The sequence below is a fragment of the Colobus angolensis genome, unplaced genomic scaffold, assembly GCF_000951035.1.
Source record: "Colobus angolensis palliatus isolate OR3802 unplaced genomic scaffold, Cang.pa_1.0 Scaffold35, whole genome shotgun sequence".
NCBI classification, from domain to species: Eukaryota; Metazoa; Chordata; class Mammalia; order Primates; family Cercopithecidae; genus Colobus; species Colobus angolensis.
Genome location: NW_012116821.1, coordinates 897,817 through 915,216, shown reverse-complemented (window position 1 = coordinate 915,216; position 17,400 = coordinate 897,817). Strand labels below are relative to the sequence as shown.

At 38.2% G+C, this 17,400-nt stretch overlaps 1 protein-coding gene across 1 annotated transcript in view; it reads left to right on the top strand.

Annotated features, from left to right (window-relative positions):
- The first annotated feature begins 13,005 nt into the window (after positions 1 to 13,005).
- The window catches only part of NOX3 (NADPH oxidase 3), a 61,202-nt gene continuing 56,807 nt past the window's right edge, over positions 13,006 to 17,400 (top strand). Inside the window, exons 1-4 of the mRNA XM_011952752.1 lie at positions 13,006 to 13,155; positions 13,777 to 13,872; positions 13,985 to 14,095; positions 15,407 to 15,491. Of these exons, the coding sequence (XP_011808142.1) occupies positions 13,108 to 13,155; positions 13,777 to 13,872; positions 13,985 to 14,095; positions 15,407 to 15,491 (340 nt within the window). The 5' untranslated portion in view covers positions 13,006 to 13,107. The remainder of the gene's footprint in view (positions 13,156 to 13,776; positions 13,873 to 13,984; positions 14,096 to 15,406; positions 15,492 to 17,400) is intronic.

Below are 17,400 nucleotides of genomic sequence, written 5' to 3'. Positions count from 1 at the left end.
GGTGACTCTTGTTGTTTTAGCAAAGAGATTTAGCAGCATTTTTCCCCTGCCCTAGAAATTTGTGGAACTTTGAACTTGAGAAAAATGATTTAGGGTAACTGGCAGAAGAAATTTCTAAGCAGCAAAACATTCAAGATGTGACTTGGGTGCTGTTAAAGGCTTTCAGTTTTATAAGGGAAGCAGAGCATAAAAGTTTGGAAAATCTGCAACCTGACTATGCAATAGAAAAGAAAAACCCATTTTCTGGGGAGAAATTCAAGCCAGCTGCAGAAATTTGCATAAGTAGCGAGAAGCCCACTGTTAATCGTCAAGACCATGGAGAAAATGTCTCCAGGCCATGTCAGAGACCTTTCCGTCAGCCCTCCCATCACATGCTTGGAGGCCCAGGAGGAAAATGTGGTTTCATGGGCCAGGCCCAGGGTCCCTGTGCTGTGTGCAGCCTAGAGACTTGGTGCCCTGTGTCCCAGCCACCCCAGCCAAACTTACAACTTGGGCTGTGGCTTCAGAGGGTGAAAGCTCCAAGCTTTGGCAGCTTCCACATGGTGACGAGCCTGTGAATGCACAGAAGTCAAGAATTAAGGTTTGAGAGCCTCTGCTTAGACTTCAAAAGATGTGTGGAAATGCCTGGATGCCCAGGCAAATTTTGCTACAGGGGCAGGGCCCTCATGGAGAACCTCTGCCAGGGCAGTGTAGAAGGGAAATGTGGGTCTGGAGCCCCCACACAGAGTCCCTTCTGGGGCACTGCCTAGTGGAACTGTGAGAAAAGGGCCACCGTCCTCCAGACCTCAGAATGGTAGATCCACCTGCAGCTTGCAATGTGCACCTGAAAATGCCACAGACACTCAATGCCAGTCCGTGAAAGCAGCAAGGAGGGAGGCTGCAAAGCCACAGACGCAGAGCTGTCCAAGACCACAGGAACCCACCTCTTGTATCAGCCTGACCTAGATGTGAGACCTGGAAGCAAAGGAGATCATTTTGGAGCTTTAAAATTTGACTCCCCCTCTGGATTTCAGATTTGCATGGGCCCCGTAACCCCTTTGTTTTGGCCAATTTCTACCATTTGGAATAGCTGTATTTACCCAATACCTGTACCCTCACTGTGTATCTAGGAAGTAACTAGCTTGCTTTTGATTTACAGGCTCATAGGTTGAAGGGACTTGCCTTGTCTCAGATGAGACTTTGGACTGTGGACTTTGGGGTTAATGTTGAAATGAGTTAAGAGTTTAGGGTACTGTTGAGAAGGTATGATTGGTTTTCAAACGTGAGGACATAAAATTTGGAGGGACCAGAGGTGGAATGATATGATTTGGCTGTGTGCCCACCCAAATCTCAACTTGAATTGTATCTCCCAGAATTTCCAAGTGTTGTGGGAGGGACCCAGGAGGAGGCAAATGAATCATAAGAGCCAGTCTTTCCCATGTTATTCTCATTATAATGAATAAGTCTCATGAGATCTGATGGGTTTATCAGGGACTTCCACGTTTGCTTCTCTCTCATTTTCTCTTGCTGCCACCATGTAAGAAGTGCCTTTCACCTCCCACCATGATTCTGAGGCCTCCCCAGCCATGTGGAACTGTAAATACAATTAAATCTCTTTTTCCTCCCTGTCTCAGGTGTGACTTTATCTGTAGCATGAAAACAGACTTATACAACCTCCATAATGTGAGTGATTCTCACAATCAGGTGAAGGCCTTAAGAGCAAAGACTGAGGTCTCTCCAAGAATATGGATTCTCCTCAAGACTGCAATGAAGAAACCCTGTCCATGCTTGCATCCTGCTGCCCAGAAGAATTTAAATTCAAGATGTTGGTATCAACTCACCTGACTTTCCAGCCTGCTGGCCTGCCTGCAAATTTCAAACTTGCCAGCTTTCACACAGTCATGTGTGGCAATTATTTATGATAATCAAACAAATGTTTGTCTCTCTGTGTGTGTGTGTCCTATTAGTTCTGTTTCACTGGAGAACTCTAATACATGGCAGAAAAAAAGAAGGAAGAGCATTTCAGAAAGAAGAGAAAGAAGGAACAAAACACAAAATACAGACCTCCTGGTTGGCTCTGGAGTAGCTGGCTTGTAGGATATGCTGGGATATGGAAAAGCAAAGCTGGAGCGGGAACTCAGAACCAGTCTCTCATGGGAGTCATTTCAGACATATAAGCGGAGTTACAGCATGATTCATTCTGTGCTTTGGAATAAATACTCCAGTGGCAGAGTTGGAGTCAAACTAAAATAACTGCAGGCAGATATGTCAATTAGGGGTAGTTGAAAAAAATGCAAGTGAAATGTAATAAGGGCCTATAGCAGGGCATCTGGAACGAATGAGAGGGGATCTGTTGAGATACAGGACAGAATCAAGCAATGTGGTATGGTGACTGGCTTGCTTCCCTGTAGATACTGAGCCTATGCCTCATGCATCCGGCACCCAAGGGCCTAGCATGACTGGGACATGGCACTCAATGACGTTTGTTAAATGAAGGAATAAATGGAAGACTACACAGAAGGAGAAAGAGAAAGAATCAAAGATAATTTTGATGCTTCTATGTCAGAATGGCCATTTTTTCCCCTTTCTATAGCTTTTTAAAGTTTTACATCTCGTTGCCCATCCATAAATCTGGATAGTCTAGAAAGAATCTGGAACCGTGTGAGTTTAGCTGCCCAGAAAACTTATTCTCCCTTGACTTGATTTCCAATTTTGTAGTGCATCCAATCTCTGCCTTTTTTGTTTCCTCACTTCTCCCTTGTATCATTTTGAGCCAGGAACATATGAGATATGATCAGTGAATGCCAGGGCAGTTTATCTCAGCAAAAGGAGATCAAGTTTAATGAGTGGGGAAAGAAATCAAGGTTGGTCAGAAAAATAAAATATTAAGTTTTCAAACTTAGGAAAAATTACCTACCTATACAGTGTGGAGAGGCAGAAAAATAGAAAGACAGCAAGAGCACTGTTGAGTATTTTGCAATCACGTGATTGCAAGAACCAAGCCATAGTTTGAACAAATGGTTTTGCCAAAAGCCAGATTGTACATTGCACCACCTCAATCGCCTTGTCAAGAAATCTTCTCCCTTTTGACAATAATATCATATAATATCAATAGTATCAAGAAAAAGAGCCCTTGCAAATTATGTAAGTACTAATTATAGGCAGAGTAGAATAGTAGCTTATGGCAGAGCTAGTTCCATCTAGGGAAACATGCAGGAAGGTATCTGACAGAATGTCTTACCACTAATACAGTATGAGGTAAGAGGTAAAATTGAAGTTAAGTATAAAACCCTGAAGTGCCAAGTACATATTGGTTTATTCACAACCAGTACCAATTATTCAAATGATGTGTAGCCATGATGCCTCACCTATTGGGTCCAATGGCCTTACCTCCTCAAAGAGAGTTTGAACTAAAAAATGGAAGAGCTACAGTTAGGGACTGTAGCACCTGGAGCTTCAAATGACACAAATTGGCTGGAAGGGTTGAGATCACACAAAGAGGAATGTAGAACTATACATCAAAAGCAACTATATGATGATTTTCAATGTATGTACAGGACTTCATTGCTCCTGTTGAAGATCCATCTTCTAAAAAGCACTCTATAAACAGACAAAATAGAATGGGAGAATATATTTGCAAGCTATGCATCTGACAGAGTTCTAATATTTGGCATGTATAAGAAACTTAAATTTACAAGCAAAAAACAATCCCATTAAAAATGGACAATGTACATGAACAGACACTTCTCAAAGGAAGATATACACATGGCCAACAAGCACATGAAAAAATGCTGAACATCACTAATCATTAGAGAAATACAAATTAAACCAGAGGTCCACCCATTCAGACCACAGGCCAGTACCCATCCATAGCCTGTAAGGAAGCAGGCCACGCAGCAGAAGGTGAGCGAGCATTACCACCTGAGCTCCACCTCCTATCAGCTGAGTGGCAGCAGTAGATCCTCATGGGAGCATGAACCCTACTGTGAACTGTGTGTGTGAGGGGTCTAGGTTGAATGCTCCTTATGAGAATCTAATGCCTGATGATCTGAAGTGGAACAGCTTCATCCCAAAACCATCCCCTACCTTCAGTCTGTGGAAAAACTGTCTTCCATGATGCCAGTTCCTGGTGCCAAAAACGTTAGGGACCACTAAATTAAACCACAATGAGATACCATCTCACACCAGTCCAAATGGCTATTATTAAAAAGTCAAAAAATAACAGATGCTGGCAATGTTGCAGAGAAAAGGGAATGTTTATATGCTGTTGGTGGAGAGATAAATTAGTTCAGCCACCATGGAAAGCAGTTTGAAGATTTCTCAAAGAACTTAAAACAAAGCTACTATTCAATCCAGCAATCCTATTACTGGGTATGTACCCAAAAGAAAATAAATTGTTCTACTGAAAAGACACATGCACTCATATGTTCATTGCTGTGCTATTCACAATAATAAAGACATGCAATCAACCGAACTGCCCGTCAACAGTGGACTGGATAATGGTACATATACACCATGGATTACTACAAAGCCATAAAAAAGAATGAAATCATGCACTTTGCAGCAACATGGATGGCACTGGAGGCCATTACTCTAAGCAAATTAATGCAGGAACAGAAAACCAAATACCACATGTTCTCACTTATAAGTGAGAGCTGAATATTGAGTACACATGGACACAAAGAAGGGAACAATAGGCACCTGGGGCATACTTGAGTGTGGAAGGTGGAAGAGGATGAGGATCAAGAAACTACCTATCAAGTACTAAGCTCATTATCTGAGTGACCAAATAATTTGTACAATAAACCCCTACGACATGCAATTTACCCACGTAACAAACCTGTACCTGTACCCCCAAAACTAAAATAAAAGTTGGGGAAAAAAGAATCTTCTTCCAATAAATTTTTCTCAATATAGGTTTAAAAATTCCTTTTTGTGTTCAATTCTTCCATTCACTGAAAGAAAATAGTTAATATTAAGTTGTACTAAAAGCAAGTTTCTATTTACTTTTAGGATTTGATTTTTCTATAGGCATGTGTGGCAGAAAGAAACTTCTTCCATTACCATCTTCTCAATGTGTGCTAACAAACTCTTTATTTTGTTAAACTCTTCCATTTTGAGAATAAAAACAATTAATGATGAGCCATTCATTAAAAATAAACATAAATTTAAAAAATAAAAATAAAAACGCTCTAATGTAGGTTTTGAGCAATTAATTTGCTTCCTCCTGTCATCCAAAAGAATTGCTAAAAATAGGGCAATGGGAAAAATTAATTTCAGTTTTAAATTATCTACCAGTAATAAGGCATTTCTTCAGGACCACTGTCCTATTAAATTGTATTCTTCCATTGGGAAAATTCACACTTTAAGTATAAACTTTTAAACATTTGACATAAAACCTACTCTCTCTCAAGAGTTACATCATCAGTGAAGGCGGGCAGAGTAGCACCAGATGACTGATCCTCTCTTTTCTTGGAACTGTGACACAGCTTCATGGCCCCAGTCATTCTGAATAAGACTTTTTCTTTGTTGGTTTAAGTTAATCAGCCAGGCCACAATAAAATGCCTCTAGCTCTGGATGCCAATCAAAACAGAAGCATTCATGCAGATAAAGGAAGTTGCCATCCGTAGTTGTCATCATATGCATGCATCTGTGCATCTGTCTTAAAAGTAACATGGTCAAGCAGGAAGACCACAGGACTGGGACATCACACACAATGGGCTTGCAACTCAGCGTGGCCTTCACTAACTAGGCGATCTTAAGAGAGTGACTTAGCCTCTTTGCATCCCCACATCCTTCTCATCTATAAAACAGGTTTTATTATACCATCCTAACTGCAAGAATTAAGTATAATAACATGAAATGCCTGGCACCTGGGTGGCCCTCTAGAAATAGCCATACTCCAGGCTTTTGGAGAGTGGTTACATTTTTCCAATTAGCACTTCCCAGGCAGCATTGTCTAGGACTCGGGCTCCCAGAGTGAGAGCTCAGGATATGCTTTTTGTTAATTCTTTCATCTCTGTCCACTGTAGACTGCGAAGTCGTGAAAATAGAAGTGGAGTAAGTGATGAAATGAAATAGCCAGAGGATCTGAACACCAGCTCTAGTCTCGTTTCTCCACTAACCAGCAATGGGAACTAAGCCTAGTCCCTTATCTTCTTGGTCTCTATTTTCTCCTTCGTAACATGAGAACATTGCTCTACAGGATCCCTACCATCTCCTTCCGTTCTTGAGGGTCATGATTCTAGGGGAAATTTTCATTCAAAATATGGGACTCTGCAAACCATCTCTAAAAAAATATTACTGAATCTTTTTGTGTGTATGTGTTCTGGGTCATTGGGTGACGGTTATAATGATGGCAGTGGACAGGTTTGCTTTATTCCATTTTGTCAGTTGCTTGTGAAGTGCTTATGGAAAATTCATAGAAATCTTGTTATAGTACTAGGCAAACATAATTCTTTTATGTGCTTACATTCTTTCTTCTATTTTCCATGTTTTAAATTTCTGTATTGCTTTGGTCTGACTTCCCAATGGCCCTTTGACAATAAAATGAATCTTTAAGACTGCAATAATGCAAACATTGACAACTGAGTAGAATAATAAAAAATTGTGCATAAGATGACGAATGAACTGCAAGTCATATCATCCTGGAAGAGAGATATCACTGAACCTGCTGAGTGACATTGGCATCCTTCGGAACAAATGTGCAGTGCTTTCTCCAGCTGCTATTTTCATATCTGATGGCATTAAAAAAAAAAAAATACTAAACCTTTGTCGGATGTTCCTGTTCTTTTCTGAACTCTGATCAACTAGTCCCAAAGTTTGGCAAACTGACTTATAAGGTACTAGGAGGATAAAAAGTAAACTTTCCAGCTTGTCTAAATGGATCCTGAAAATGGAATATTTCAATAGCTGTTCATTTGCTTTCTTATTTGCTACCGGAAAATTCATGGCTGTTACAAGAAATATGTATTTGGAGGAGGCTTGTTTTATGTGATTTCACCTATCCCCTGTCTGTTAAATCAAATGGATGTAATTCATCGTGTGAGTGCTGGGAGCCTTCCCCTGCGGCATGCAGTGATGTGGTGCTGAGGGAGGGGGTGAGCACGCAGCCTGAAAGAGCAACAGGAAAAGATGGTTGGAAGTGCGCTCCTCATCACAAATATGTGTCTTCAATATTTAGTTGTTGTGGCAGGAAAACGCCAACAAATACATGAACTGTAAACCATCTGGCTTGAAATATGTTCAAATATGACTGTTCATCTTGAAAAATGAAATCTATGGAATTCTGGCATCCACTTTGACTTTTGAGAGATGAACAGCTTGGATATGCAAAGAAGGGATTTCTAGACTAGCCTTCTTAAACTTTAAATTTTCCTGAACTCAGAAGTTAAATGATTCATTGCCTAGAAAGGAAAACTTCCCTTTCACTTTTACACTTTCATGAAAACCACTGACTCTTTGAAAACCCCTGGGACTATATCTGTGTCTGTGTGTCAAAAAGCAGAGAAGTAAATGTGGTTCTGTATGGATTATTAAATGTTTATTAAGTTCTAATATGTGCTAGATGCAATATAAAACACTTAAAGAGCATGATAATCCTGGCTTTCACCAAATTTCAAAATTGGACATTTAAAACTTGCAGAACTGGAGTCTGAATTGTGCCACTTAATTTGGGGTAAGAAATGATGAATTAGTCACCCTGTTCTCTCATGAGCTGGGATCCTCAGGTAACCTAGTATCAATGCCCTACCAGAAGTGGCTATCCCATCAATTTTGAGAAAGATTTTAGGTAACTTGATAAACAGAGAGAAGAAATGCATTGCAAACGTACGTGAGGATGATGAAGATGAGGGCAGGAGAATGGGAAGGGAACCAAACACAGACATTCTGGGCTTAGAAGACCAGACCAAAAGCAACCGCAAGAAGGGTAATGGAGGCAGGGATATTTTTCCCCTGCTGCTTGATGTTTTAGGAGCATGAACAAGACTCTGAGAGAACTCAGAGATTCAAACTTACTTTCCTCCTTCTCTTCTTCACACTATTTTCTTTTATAAAAGTCACCTCAATCCACCTTGTCCAAAGGATTCTCCCTGGAGGCTCTTAGCCAGGTCTCTTCATGTGTCAGGAGCCCCCAGCTGTGCAATTTCTACCACTTGAGGATAGCCTTACCTTTAAATGATTCTTCAGCCATTGCACATGTACCTGCGGCCTCCCCAGCTGCATTGGAAGCTTCGAAATAGAGAAGCTAGACCTCTAATACCCACTGTGCCTAGGATTGTGTGATGCAGGCAGTGGACTCAGAGAGTATTTGTTTGAGATTGTGAGAGTTGGTTAAAGGAAAGAATCATGGCATAGATACGGGGGAAAGCTTCAGTGGTTAATGTAAACTAAGTGTGTGACACAAGCCGCTTTTAAATGGTATTAAGAGAATACAGTGTTTTCTGAAATAAAAACCTAATATACTTAATTCAGCAAAGGTAAAATGTTAGTTTAAATTAATTAAATTTTATTTAAAAATCAGATGTATGTTAATGTATGGACTTTTTTCTTTTGTTCTTCTTTTCCTTTAAAAATGAAATTTATCCAACATATAATTTATCTAATATAATTACATAATTATCACAATAAACACTCCTCAAAATAACCATGTAAGGATCTGGGATTATATACATTTGCATTTTTTCTTTTGTTGCCATTAATGTTCACCTTAGTACTTAGATGTTTATAAATACTTTAGGAAAAGGCAAAATCATATTTAATCCATAAGAGAGAATAATTTTACAATGCTATTTTTATACATTGTGAATTCTGCTACATCCCATCCACAGGGAAACTAGATCACAGTAGGCAGCAACAAAATATACTAGGCGATCAATCTTGCTCTTGAAGATCAAAGTATTTCTTTGTTAGGTCAACTGATCAACTAAGAAACTAAAAATAACTAAAATATAATAGAGCAAAACCAGTCGAGGAACGTAGCAATGTAGCATCATTAGTACAGAGTTTGCATTCACATACACAAGCAATTAACCTGCTTTTTGAAATGTATTTGTTCTGTTTCCCTCCTACTTTTTCCATTATGGGTCTGTTACTGGTGAGATTCACAAGGGGAAAAGCCCACATCATCTTTTGTGGTGAACTGGAAGAGTCAATGAATATACCCATTTAATTAGAAAGCCAGTAGCCACCACAGAAACAAGGCAAATTTCACTTCATTTGTTTTGAGAAAATTCTGAGAAATGAAGTGAGCACTACCTACTAGTGATGAAAACAATTAGGTGAAAATAGATCAAATTCTGAACATTTATATTATTTCCGTAGATTTTCTACAATTCCCTTCCTCTTTAAACACAACCCCATTAGCTTGGGAATCATTTCTTAGAAAGTGATTGAGAGTCTTGATTTCAGCTGTGATCTGTACAGATTCCTTCAACAAAGTAAAAACTGAAGTTGACCTCTGGGCATGATATGCCTCCCAGAATTTTCAACAGGTAAATTAACAAATAATGAGAGCAATCTAATACCTTGTTTATAAAAACTGAGTGCTTGTGTAAAGGAGCCCACAGGTGGACCTGAGTTGGACTTCTGTGTGTGATAGAAGACATGGTATCATGAGTCTTATGAAGTCTGATCCCAGTATTGCAAAACAATCACTGGTGTCATCAGGTTACTCTTAAAAGTATTAATAAAAATAGAAAAGTTGAAAAACGTATATTCATAAATTATACAAAATTGTTGGGCTTTGAATGAATTTGAATATGATTTGAAGTCCACATATGATTATTCAATATGAATGAACTGAGCATCATTGCAAATTTTATAAAAATAAAATCTATGAGAAAATTCCCAAGTTAAATCATGAGCTATATTTCCATCTTACAACTGTGAACCTTCTTTGTGTACTGTAAAGGAATAATAGCTACACTTTAACATAATATTCTTCCCATATTCAAAATGAAGAATAAAGAAATCACATTTTGAAATAAGGATGGAGCATGTAAAGATTAATTTTTAAAACTAAACTTTAAGTTTTATTTTTACTGTAATACTAGAAATGCTCTATGCAATTAACAAAAAAGTGTGACCGCACTTTTTTTTATTTGAGACAGAGTCTCACTCTGTCACCCAGGCTGGATTGCAGTAGCGTGATCTTGGCTCACTGCAACCTCTATCTCCCAGGTTCAAGTGATTCTCCTGCCTCAGCCTCCCAAGTAGCTGGGATTACAGGCATGTGCCACCAAGCCCAGCTATTTTTTGTATTTTTAGTAGAGACGGGGTTTCTCTATGTTAGCCAGGATGGTCTCAATCTCCTGACCTCGTGATCTGCCCGCCTCGACCTCCCAAAGTGCTGGGATTACAGGCTTGAGCCACCGTGCCCGGTTTACCATACAGCAATATAAGTCTCTCCTTTGTAACACTGGGTAAAGAACACAGAAGGCAAGAACATTTCAACTCTTCCTCACGCTCATTGAATCTAAAATAGAAGAGATAGTATAAAATTCTAGATGTATTCTCTCTGAATTAATTTTTATAACCCAACTGAATAAGACCTCTAAGATATGTAAATCCTAAACACTTCAGAAATAACAAATCATTTTATCATGGAAGATTATTGGCTTAAAGAAATGAATATAAAGACTTTACATCTTTATATTGCTCACGGTTAAAGAAGCTACTAAAGATATCTTACTAACTGCACTCTAATCGCAGGTCAATGCTGCCAAAAATGCCTGTGCTTTCATATATTTCTAGAGCGAAAAAATCCCTTAAAAATGATGTCTTTTCCAAGAAGTAAATTTACTATATTTTTTATGGGCCAATTCAAAAGAAGCTTCTTCTCCAAAAGAAGCATCGTCTTAAGTGTGAGTGTGAGTGTGTTTATGAGTGTGTGTACGTATTAGGCAGATTAGGAGTGAAAGGGGAATGGGAATGACTCTGCAAGGTAAGTGTTGTTAGTCCCATTAAACTAATGTGGAAAATGAGACTCAAAAGAGGTAACACATCAGAACTGGGCGACAAGTGGAAAACTCACCTGTTTGTCAAAATACTTAACCGAGATCAATGAGGAGGCAGAAGGATCAAGGGGAGAACAGAAGGCAGAGCCTTTTTTGTGGTTTTCACGGGAAGAAAGGGGCAAGTTTGTATAATCAGGGGAGCAGGTTTAGGACTGGATCATTTGAATAGATTCTGCAGACCCTGGGCTACCCGTGTGATTGGTCCCTTGTTGTCCAGTACCTGGTTCTGAGGTGAACGAGGGCAGGGGAGAGGTTGACTCTATGTATGAGAGTTTAATGGAAGAGAGGGTTAGGGGTTTGGACTATGTTTGGTTTGCACATCAGAAACATGCTCCCAAACCAGTTGTTTGCTATCACTAGGAATGAGTTAACCCTGATTTGAGCAGTTTTTCCCCAAGACGGCAAGACCCTGAGATGTCAATGCACCCCAAAAATGCAGAAAATAAAAAACATGACTAATACAATAGAATAACTTATCCATTTTTCTGTAATTCATTGGCATTATGTAGAAATAGTGTACTTAATCACACACAGCAACATTTATTTGTAATTAAATTCCTACAAGTTAAAAGTCCTATTTATAGCACTGCAATTTATATCTGTATATTCAGTATGCTTTGGTGCACAGGTCCATATATTAGTATTTCATAAAAGAGACAGTATAAGGTAATGGTTAGAAATGAAGATGTTAAAGCCAAAGAGAGCTGAATTCAAATCCCAACCACCCCTACTGCAAGTTACTTCATTTCAGCTTGTTTCCACATTTCTGTAATGGTGCACATAATAATATCTCCCTGATAGAGTCCATGTATGATTTAACTGACAATACTTGAAAAGTCCTTAACCTAATAGTACCTGGTTAAATAAAGATCAATTAATATTCACAATTCTTACTCTTACCAGGTTTTTAACAGGAGAGATTTAATTTTCCAAAATTGATTCTCCTCCTATTTTCATCTTGTCTAAAAAATTTAAAGGAAATATTTCGGCCAAAACTAGTCAGAAAATTGCTTCAATTGGAACAATTTTGCCTACCAAAGTAGAATTATGGTCATTATATTGAACAACTATGACTTACACAAAATCAGAGACAGATGAGGCTCCCATGCAGCCACTCCTGGAGTGACTGGAGTATGAAAGGATATTTGCACTTGCCGCATGGGTGCACCAAGTGTGATTAATGACATATATTACATCAGTCCCACAAAAAAGTTCATTATTTATAGTCACACTTTTAGATTTATATGAGAGTTTTCTATCTGATGTTTTTTAGAATCTTTTTTCATCATCTTCGGAAAGATGGTTTAATTCATACTCGTTTAGCCCATACTCTTTGTCTTCTATAGAGAGCTTTTTTGAAAGAGGGGAAAAGGAATTAAAGAAGTAGAAAAACTATGGCTGGCCACAGTGGCTCACGCCTATAATCCCGACACTTTGGAAGGCCAAGGCAGGTGGTTCACCTGAGGTCAGGAGTTCGAGACCAGCTTGGCCAACATGGCAAAATCCGTCACTACTAAAATTACAAAAACTAGCCGGGCGTGGTGGTGCATGCCTGTAATCCCAACTACCCAGGAGGCTGAGGCAGGAGAATCCCTTAAACCCAGGGGCGGAGGTTGCAGTGAGCCGAGATGGCACCACTTCACTCCAGCCTGGGTGAAACAGCAAGACTCTGTTTCCAAAAAAAAAAGGAAAAATAACAAATAGAGAAAGTTCTTTGCTATATGCAGCCTTCAGCAGTTAGGTTATTTCTCAAATTTACATAAAGACTTATTATCATCTTGACTGCAATCATGTAGAAAATGAACGGGTATAAAGTACATGAGGACAATTTAATAAAACCAGTTTTCTTTTCTTATAAAATCTCTGACGAAAGGAATCATTAGACAGAGACTTGCCTTGTATTTACCCAGGTCATGAGGCATGGCAGCTTGGTGATGTGCTCTTGGCAAGAAGTCCTTAATTAGAAATTCCTCGAGAGCTGCTCCCTGTAGGTGCTCCCTATGACAAAAAGACAAAATAATTTACTAGGGAAGCCCTCACGAAGGACTCAACATCCAGACACAGGTGAGGGAAAGGGAATTTGCTGACAGCCGAAGAGCAACAAGCATCATGATGGGATGCTGGGTTTTGAATGAGGGTCTTTCCATCATATTAGTGGTAAGTATCAATTTCGTTATTCAACTTTACATACATAGATTGAATAGTCTTTGGTTTTTAGGAAAGCTTGTATAGGAATACTAAATAGCTTGAAGTATTACTCTGGTTAAAAGACTAAAACTTGTTAGAAAACATTCAGTAGATATATTTAATTTACCCTTATAGAATCATGCAAAGTTGTTTTCCGATTGAGCTCATTTTTAATTATTTTTAAAGTCAAGTAGTTTGTTTTTGCATAATGTATGAGTGTTTCTCTAAACCAAATGAAGTCTCTGAATTAGACTATGAAATTGGAATTTTTTCTAGAGAACTCTCAGAGTTGTTTTTAAAGATTTCCTCCTTCTTGACATCATTGTCTAGCAACGTTGATTAAGAAGCTTTTGTAGTTTCATTAAATCACTTAAAGTTGACTCATATGTGTTTAAAATCTTTTTTATAAAGGTAATAATTTCTTACCATTATAATCCTATTAAAAACTAATCTATGAGAAATAAATATGTGGAGTGATTCTGATTAATATTGAGAAGCTCTTCATTCCACGTTAAAAGAACCCCAAGTGATTTTGAATAGAGAAAAAGCTTGAAGGTAGTATTGATTGGTTCTCTTTCCTTTCTACTGTAGCTCTCATGGCTGGGAGTAAATTTGTATCTGTTTATTGACACGTTCTACTGGTATGAAGAGGAGGAGTCTTTCCATTACACACGAGTTATTTTGGGTGTAAGTATGGTTTATGATTAAACATTACTTTTTCAGAAAACATAATGCATTTTATTTGCCCTGGATCCTTGTTTTCCCTGAATCTCTTTTTTATGTCTTTACATGTGGACAGTCAACACTGGCTTGGGCACGAGCGTCTGCACTGTGCCTGAATTTTAACTGCATGCTAATTCTAATACCTATCAGTCGAAACCTTATTTCATTCATAAGAGGAACAAGTATTGTAAGTACTAAAATATTTGAAATAATCTCAGTTGTTATGACTTCTTCATATAAGTGCCATTGAAAACAAAAATGTACTTTATTATGAAATTCTCAGTAATTCTGTTTAAACTTGGGTTTCTTTGTTAGAGATAATAGAAAGGCTAAAACTGAAAAACAGTAATCAGTACATCTATCTGATTTGGCTTTGGCTGTTGCCGTTGATTTCCTACATGACACTCAACTCATTGCTCAACAGTTTCCTGATGTATTTGCACCATGAAGATGGAAGCATTATAATAGCTGGAACCATCATTGTTTCTGATTGAAAGACGACAAATAAGCTTTTGAGACAAATGCCACAAGGAAACATCTCTCAGGGTTCTCACCCACAAAAGCATAATCACAGTACATAGATTTTATTATGTAGATTTTAACCTCTGCCAAACATAATGGGATATTTCCCAATTATATTGATTTCACTGTGTTAGGAACTTACCTGTGCTTCCTGTCAAACAAAATAGCATACAGAAAATGAGTCCTTCGAAAACTTTTACCAGGGAAAATACTGTATTATGCAGGCATCCCTCATTTCATTGCACTTCCCTTTATTGCACTTCTCAGATACTATGGTTTTTACAAACTGAAGACTTCTGGCAACCCTGTGTGGAGCAAGTATACTAGCGCCATTTTTTCCAATACCATGGGCTCGCTTTGTGTCTCTGTGTCAGCATTTTTTAGCAATAAAGTATTTTTTAATTAAAGCATGTACTTTGTTTAGACATAATGCTATTGCACACTTAATAGACTACAGTATGGTATAAATATAACTTTTATACCCACTGGAAAATCAAAATTTTTGTGTGACTTGCTTTATTGCAGTATTTGCTTTATTGCAATGGTCTGAAATTAAACCCACAATATCTCTGAGGTGTGCCTGTATAATCATCATCATGATTTTATGAATATTTATATATAGATGCATATTTGCCTTTGTATATGTAGGAATAATTTGTAGACTACCTAAAACACGTGAATGAGGATAATGGCTATCACCTTAAATTTTTAAACAAAGAAGCTGAGTGAGGCATGTATTTTGGCAGGCTCATTCAAGAGTTTTGAATTACAACCAGAGAACTAATAAGTCAATCATTTTTGAGTTGAGAGTTCAGCAAAGCAACTAATAACCTTTTGATTTGCCTGTTTGACTAATGGCCATTAACTTTTCTGTCACATTTAGAGGCAAAGCCTGATTCCTACTCTCTTAACTGTCATGACACTGTTTTCATTGTAATTTTTCCATAAATCAGGCATTTTTTTTTTGTTACTCTAGTGCTGCAAAGGACCATGGAGGAGGCAATTAGACAAAAACCTCAAATTTCACAAACTGGTCGCTTATGGGATAGCCGTTAATGCAAGTAAGTACTTATTAATTGCTTGATGGATTTTACAATATCTGATGCCTAACTTCATAGTTTTGTTTTAACTCTGACTTCCTCAAGTCTCACCCTCAGGTAAAAGAACTCTTTGCCATTTATCTGACCCTGTAAACCTTATACAAATGGGTTTTTACATTTTCAATTTATACTTACATAAGAGTTTTCCCCTACCAAGACTTCAATTTGTCAAAGAAAAGTTGGTGAAACTTCATTTGTGAATAGTTAAGCTTGTTAATAATACAATAATAAATACTTGAAAAAGGAACACTTTGTTATTCAGCATAATTCACTTTGGAAATAAAATTGACCTCTGTTCAAAATCTCATTCACAGTCGTAGGAAAAGGACTGTCAAATAGTATTGTGGGCAATAAAAAAGAAAAAAGAAAAGAAAGATCATGTGAGCAAAGTTCTGAATCGTATTGAGGTAATGGACATAAAAGGGTCTTGAAAACACATGAAGCTTTATCGGTATATAAAGTGTTATTGTTATTATTATATTTCTAATTCAAGAGGAAGGCACTAGAAATTAGCATCCAAGGCCAAGGTTAAACTCTGATGAGGAAGAAAGGAGGAGGAGTATTCATCAACCAGCTTGTGGTTTTGCCGGAAAACAAAGACACTGGAATAAAAGGCTATCTGAGCGATAAAGAGTTATGATTCAGGACTGTTTCTCTCAAACTAATTTAACTATAATATGTTTTCCTCATTTGTTTTTATCCTCTCATGCATTAAAAAAAAAAAAAACAGAGTAAAAGGAACACTCAAAACAAATGTGAATTTAATTAAGCAACAAGACATGACAGACGGTGCCCGAGTACCAATTAGCACAACTTTGGGTGTGCAGTGAGACATGAGGGGAAGATGCTCCCATTGATTGTCTTCGGCACTGGATTAAACCAACCCGAGAACTGCTTTGTAAAAGGTCTTTGTGGTTTGTGAGGAAATAAGAGTAAAAAGACATCATGTCCTAGAGAAAACCAGCTCAGGGATAAAGGGGAAAAAATAAGGCTGGTTCATCTTTGTATTCCAAGGCCCACAATAGTGCTGAGTATGCGTAGGCACCAATAACCTTTCATGAATGAGCGAATGCATGAAGGAATAAAGACTCAGGGAAACAGATTTTGGCTCAGGAATGGAAGTCTTTTCGGGACCTTGAAAATTATCTAAAATTAGAATGAAGTTCCCCTAAGAGTACTGAATTCCCCATCATGGGTGATGTCCAAACAGAGACCAGATTGCTCCTTGATAGGCTCATCAGAGAAGGAATTCAAGGAATCTCTAGGCTTCCTTTAAAATCTTAAATAGCTTGATTTCTGCATAACAGTAAAATGGCAAGAATATTATCATAGTACAATAGCTTTAAGACACAACTGAACTCTAAGAGAAAGTTTTAAAGATATTACAGAGAGAAGGGCGGAAAAAAACAGCCAGCATCAAAATACATCAGAAAAGAGGCCAGGCATGGTGGTTCATGCCTGTAATCCCAGCACTTCGGGAGGCTGAGGCTGGTGAATTGCTTGAGTTCAGAGGTTCAAGACCAGCCTGGGCAACATGATGAAAGCCCATCTCTAGCAAAAATACAAAAAAATTAGATGGGCATGGTGGTGCATGCCTATGGTACCAGCTACTTGGGAGGCTTTGGTGGGAGGATGACTTGAGCCCAGGAGGTGAACGTTGCAGGGAGCTAAAATTGTGCCACCGCACTCCAGCCTGGACAACACAGTAAGACCCCCATCTCAAAAAAAAAAAAAAAAAACAGAAAAGAAAGCAAAGAATAAGAAAAATGTGTGTTATGAAATAGTTTTCTCCTTAAACTTTTGGGCATGTACATTTCTTTTTTTTTTTTTTTTGAAACGGAGTCTCGCTCTGTCCACCAGGCTGGAGTGC